Source organism: Epinephelus moara, chromosome 14 (genome assembly GCF_006386435.1).
Source record: "Epinephelus moara isolate mb chromosome 14, YSFRI_EMoa_1.0, whole genome shotgun sequence".
Lineage (NCBI taxonomy): Eukaryota > Metazoa > Chordata > Actinopteri > Perciformes > Serranidae > Epinephelus > Epinephelus moara.
In genome coordinates this window covers 10218238-10224237 of record NC_065519.1, presented here as the reverse complement: position 1 = coordinate 10224237, position 6000 = coordinate 10218238, and the positions used below count along the sequence as shown (strand labels likewise).

The following is a 6000-nucleotide window of genomic DNA, read 5'->3' as shown; positions in this document are numbered from 1 at the left end:
AAACACCGGTGACATAAAATCAAAAATGATAAAAAAAATCATTAATTTCCTTTCATAGTTAAAAACTATTTGTAGTTTCAGTTACTAACTCATAGACTTTATAAAATAGAGCTAACTACACAAAAATGGCAGCAAAAGTAACTTACCTACTTGAATCACTATGCAAATATGAATGTAGTTAAACTACAAGCAAGCTGCAAAATTTAATTAAACTGCTTGTTTAATTACATGTAGAAAAGTACTCCCCAACATAATGGGAGTCCATGATAGTGACCTATGAGTCTCGGACCACCTTCACCCCCTCCTATGCCCCTGTGCTGGCTGTGGAGAGCCGGCAGTCTTTAGGACCCAGTGGCAGCCAGCAGACAGTCTGCAGGCCCCTGCAGTGAGAGCGGTGCATCTGGAAGAGAGCTGGCCGGCCGGGGAGGTGGAGGACGGGGAGAGAAGAGGAAGGAGGCTCCGGGAGCAAGCGAGACAAAAAGGGTCAGGCCTGGGACTTGGGAAAATCGGGTAACGAACACACGGCGATTCACGCATTTAAATCCGTTTAACCCGGCACTAGTAACCGCGCAGGAAGGAAGGGTAACCTTTATGTGAACAAAAACGTGAAACCCCGAGAGCGGAAGGCGCTCGATGGAAACGGGGGAAATAGCGATTTAGGGTTTTGCTTTTTGCAGATGTGCTGATTGGACATCGCGATGTACACTTGAACTTGACCGAATTTACAGCACGGAACCGGGACCGCGGCTCCTGGATACAGTGGCCTCATTAAAATGAAATAAAAAATAACGGGGATTTATACTTGAGTGGCCGTGGCCTGTAAAACAGCCACAATCCCCTGGGTCATATTGCAGACTTCCCCCTGCTGTAAAGACGTCTAAAACTTTGCAATTTTAATGCAAAGCCAGATTGAATGATAAAGGCAGGTCAGTCAATCGCAGTACTGTAAACGTGTGGCCTGCTTGTAGCATAATGTGCGTGGATATGCGGTGACATTAAACGCCTCTGTGGCCCAATAATAAATTATTTTTCAAGATAACACGTTCTGGTTGTTGCCTGCAATTATTTTTCAGGAGCGAAGATTTGCAGCAGCCTATTAGACCTTTTAAATTAATCACAACCGGCTGACAGCAATCTTGATTTAACCCTTAGAGGTAATTAAACACATCCTATATGAATACAGACATACAGGCTTTTATGTGTGTGCACATTACTACGAGTGCAACTGTGGCTCCGCTGTGTGCGCATGGCTGACTGCTACAGTAACTTTAACCCAGACACTTATGGTGATATTAATTTAAAAAAGAAGATATATATCCTTTGCATATATTGGAATGTAATTCAGGTTATTGGGCGCACATTAGCAGCCATTTAATGTCGACTAGTGTACACTCCTACATCCATGTGGTGTAAAAAAGTGGCCTAGGCCCTATAGGCAATAGTAGCCATACAGTATCCTATAGAAGCCTGAGAGGTTCCTATACATGACGTGTGCTCAACAAAGGAAATCTGATGCTTAAAAAGAGCCTTTTTATGACAGAAAATACAGGTTTAGCCAAAGTGTTTTGAGGAAATGTGTCAGTGCAGCATGAAACTCTGCTCTCCTGTGAGTGAAAGCATCACACCACTAATGCACAACTACAGTGTTTCTAATGAACAAGCTGATTGTCACTTTTCCTTATCTTCCAGGAGAGCGGAGAGAAGAGGGATCATCTCGTATTTCTTTTTTTTTTTGTATTCCTTTTGAGTTTATTTTCACCTCATCCACATCGCCCCATTATCACACATCGCCCATAAGCCCCCCTAAGACTCTCGACGATGCCGTCCAACACTGTCACCAACACCAACACCACTGCATTCAAAGGCTCAGACTACGCTGATTCACCTGGAAGCAGAATGGTAAGGAAATATCAAAGTGTGCCTCGGAATCTCATTTTAGGTGTTTATGAGACTCCTCTGAAGCTTGCTATGTTGCTGAATGACTCAGGATTTTTCAAACCTTATAGCTAGCGGGTTCAAAGAGTTCATTGAGTCATGTTTTGGCTGTTTGAATGACTTGAGCTAAGCTGTTGATTAATTTTGGATTTGACGCTCCATCACTGCAAAATGCTATTTTTTTGAAAGCCTTCGAACTCAACAGATTTAAAAGGAGATTAGTCACTCCTGGGCTCATCCAGCAATGATGCAATACAGTGTGGCTTTTAGTGTTTTCCTAAAATATCTATACAGAGCACATGTGTGCATGCATGCATGAGTGTTAGTGTTATTACTTTGATGTTACATTCATAGAGCCCTGAAACAAGAGGAATGTGGTTTGTACAGTCACTTCAGGTCAAAGCCCATTAAAACCTCTCCCAATTTTATGAATGGACTTAATCAATCTGTCAAGCTAATGCCTTATTGATCTCTGCAGTCTAAAGACTTACTGGAGTCGCATCAATTCCTCCCGTTAATTGAAGAAATAGTCAGATTTTTACTGAAGAATCCAATAGTGTGTGGAGTGCAGTGTCACCTTTCATGATGCAGACAGACTCATTATTACAGTCTGTACGTAACTGCAGCATCACTGATGCTCCACAGAGGCAGCAATGGCAGCATCACTGAGGAGGCTGTGGCGAGATGCAGCTGTATTATGTGACATTCGCTGTTGTAATGGTGGTTGGTGACGTGGGCGTTGGCTGGTGTAGGTTGAGCTGGAGCTGGAATGGCTCTACAGCTTTTTTTTTTTTTTTTTTACTGGGGGGGATCTGTCCTCTTCCTCTACGTTCCCATTACACAGTACTGCCCTTAGTCTTGTTGCCTGGCAACAGACATTGCCTTAAATAACCGGCTACCCAGACGGAAATAGTGCAGAGATATTGACAATGTAGTAGGGTTCACTCGAGGCAACAACAAATCATATTTCAGGGTTTTCTTTTTTTTTTTTTTTTCTCAGAAAATATTAGGGTGAAGCTGTGTGTGAAAATGGCGTGTTATTTCTATTCAGTGTGTCTGAGCTCGCGGGTTGGGAATTGGATGAACGGTGTGGTGCATGTAGGCTGTTCCTGCAGAGATAGCCAGGCACCACTGAATTGTGTCATCCATGTAAGTGGTTCCCAAATGAGCTTGCACACCAGACTGCACTCAAAACGTGCCATTATCTATGCAAATTCTGCCGCCCTGTAAGGAAAAAACCGAGGCACCAGGCTCTCTATTAGTAATCACACAATGAACCGGCACCATCTGCAAAACACATCCTCTCACAGAAGCATTGATATCTACATTTAAAATAACCTTTTAAAGGCTCAGCGGTAACCTCTGTATTTCCATCCACAAATTCACTGGTGAATATTCTATGACGATTTTTCCAGCAATATTTATCAATTATAACCCCGTGCCCATTAATCACAGCATCAGTTACTCTGGTTGCATCTATCTCTTTATGCAAATCAGTTTATCACCCTGCGACACTAATGGTTGATGGATTTATTCCATCTTAGCAGCAAACACTCTCAGGACGTAACATGGCCTGACCTTTGAAATCCCTGCCTGTGTTTATGAACATCCTCCATCTTTTAAATTATTTAAGAAGCAAAGTCTATAACAGCCTGTGTGAGCTTCAGGCCAGATTTTTAAGAATGTTTTTATGACATTTTTGTTTTCATTGCATAGTTTACAGAGGAAAAAAATAAACAGAGAGATGGCGATGAGATGTCACAAAGGTCTCTGGCTGCTGTTAGAAAGTTTACTATGACTCATCAGATTGTGTGACCTAATCAGGAATTTTGGCTGTATTATTGCCATGTCAAAAGCTGTATTTTCACTGCTGTTACCGAAAATGGTGACTCTGTGGTTAGTTATGTTATTAACTGTGTCGTACACATACAATTGCCAAACCCACATTAACTGGTAAGAGACCAAAATACTGTTGCAGTTAGACAAAAACAAAACTTCTTGCATATTACATCATGCACTTTCTGTCCTCTGTCCTACACTCTTAGAAATAAAGGTTCAAAAACACTCTTCCTGAAGGGCAGAGGTTCTACCCAGAGCCATCTGCTTCTGAAGAAGAAGCCCCCTGGGTGGGTTCTAGATGAAACCCTGGAAATATAAAAGGGTTCTTGGAAGAACCCCCTGTGCGGGTTCTTTGTAGCACCCTTAAAAAGAAGAAAGGTTCTGGATTGAATCCCCAGATACCCCCTTTTTGACCTTTGTAGGTTCCCGCACCTAATTTTAAACCATTCAGAGAACGGACCAAAATCAATTGGTTTGTCATGCACATTGGAAAGAGAGGATGGAGAAGGCAACAATGCAGAGATCAAGTGAGAAATTATCAGGAATAGAGTGTGTAGTGGGTTCATACATAATTAGTCCATGCTTGTTTTTTGGTTCCAAGAATCCCTAAATAGATCTGGACCTAGAGCCAGAGCTAAATTGGTTGAAAAGGGGTGAGGGGGATTCTGGGCGGAACTATAACACCAGGCTTCTCTGTAAAACCTCTCATGTACCCCTTTTCTACCAACATTGTTCCGTTCCAGTTCCTGAACCTAATTTTGAACAGTTAAGAGCATTTAGACTAAGAACAAATTGGTTCAGAACCTGAAAAGTTGGTTCTCAGATGGGACCAAAAAATAGCAGGTTTTCCTTGACCAACAGTGCGAACCGTGACAACATGAGTGGGCGTATCATATTCTACATGTTGGAAAGAGGATGGAGAAGGCAACAATGGAGAAGTCAAGTGAGAAATCATGAGGAAAGACAGATTGTGCAGTGGTCTCATTAATAGGTGATCCATGCTTGTTTTTTAGTTAAAAACAAATATCTAATTATGGAACAAAAGTTTGCAGGTAATCAGTGTAATCAGTGATTTTGCTTCTACTGTTTATTTCCATTGTGCATTGTGCAACACCCACTGTTTATGACACATCCTTACTTTCAACAGTTCTGATCAAAACTGGTGGCTGGTTCACTAGATAGCACCAAGGTTCCAAGAATCCTGAATGTTACCGGTTCAAGAACCAGAGCTAATTTGGCGGAAAAGGGGTAATGGGGATGCTGAGTGGAACCTTTTACATAAAGTTCTAAGTATAACCCTTTATGTTTGGTTCTAGATAGAAACCCCTTAAAGGGTTCCTGGTGGAACTTTTTTTTAAGGTTCCACCAGATCACACATTTTTGGAGAAATTTACAGACTTTTCATCTATGCTGGCTTGACATATGAGGTTCAAAGTTCATTCGTGACTTTGGAAACAGCAGAAACAAAAAATTCCATCTCAAGCCCTTTTTAGTAGCTTTTGATCATATCACATGATCTCCATGAGCAGATGGAGTTTGCCAGAGGGTTTAGATAAAAAATGGACAAGACAACTCCCCAAAGTGCTCAGAAAAAAGGACCATAATTATTATTTTAAATAAAATGTTTATTTGTTAAAAATTTTAGAACGAGACAATGCACAAAAATAATGATCAACATAACACAAGCAAAAGAAATACACTACAGTAAGAGAAAAATTAAGCCGAACAGAAAACTTGACTAAAAGGAATACAATTCCATGACATCTGGGCAAACTCCATCTGCCGATGAAGACTGTGCGATAAGATTAAAAGCTCTAGAGTAGCTACTGAATGGACCTTGTGGCCTAAATTTGGGGTTTGAAGATTTGATGCTAGACTGAAATATAATATTTATACATTTTTATGTAAGATGCAAAACAAATTCAAACTTAAAGGGATGGATAGACACGTCTAAGATATACCACTGAGTGCTCTGCAGCCTGCAGCACAGTGATTTTGTATCATGTTAAAATGCAGTGTCCTACACTCAAATGTCCCTTGTCTCCCCTACTTTTCTTCTCTAATTCAGTCACTGAGCTTTGTTGCTCTATTTAACACCATCCATTATACAAAGACAAAGTCATCTTACAGTAATCTTCTATCATGTTATCCCACGCCACAGTGCCTAAGATTAAAATAAAAGTACTTAACAACAAGTCAGCAGAGGGACGTGGTTGCAGGATGCCT

General features: G+C 41.0%; 1 protein-coding gene across 5 annotated transcripts in view; it reads left to right on the top strand.

The window, feature by feature from the left end:
• The first annotated feature begins 276 nt into the window (after window positions 1–276).
• Window positions 277–6000, top strand: part of dnmt3ab (DNA (cytosine-5-)-methyltransferase 3 alpha b) — a 55698-nt gene continuing 49974 nt past the window's right edge. For 2 of the 5 annotated variants that reach the window (XM_050061357.1, XM_050061355.1), the window contains exons 1-2: window positions 280–510; window positions 1690–1899. In XM_050061357.1, coding sequence (XP_049917314.1) covers window positions 1819–1899 — 81 coding nt within the window. In that variant the 5' untranslated portion in view covers window positions 280–510; window positions 1690–1818. Of the gene's footprint in view, window positions 511–1689; window positions 1900–6000 lie in introns of all 5 variants that reach the window. The other 3 variants (XM_050061354.1, XM_050061353.1, XM_050061356.1) reach the window with 3 other exon arrangements.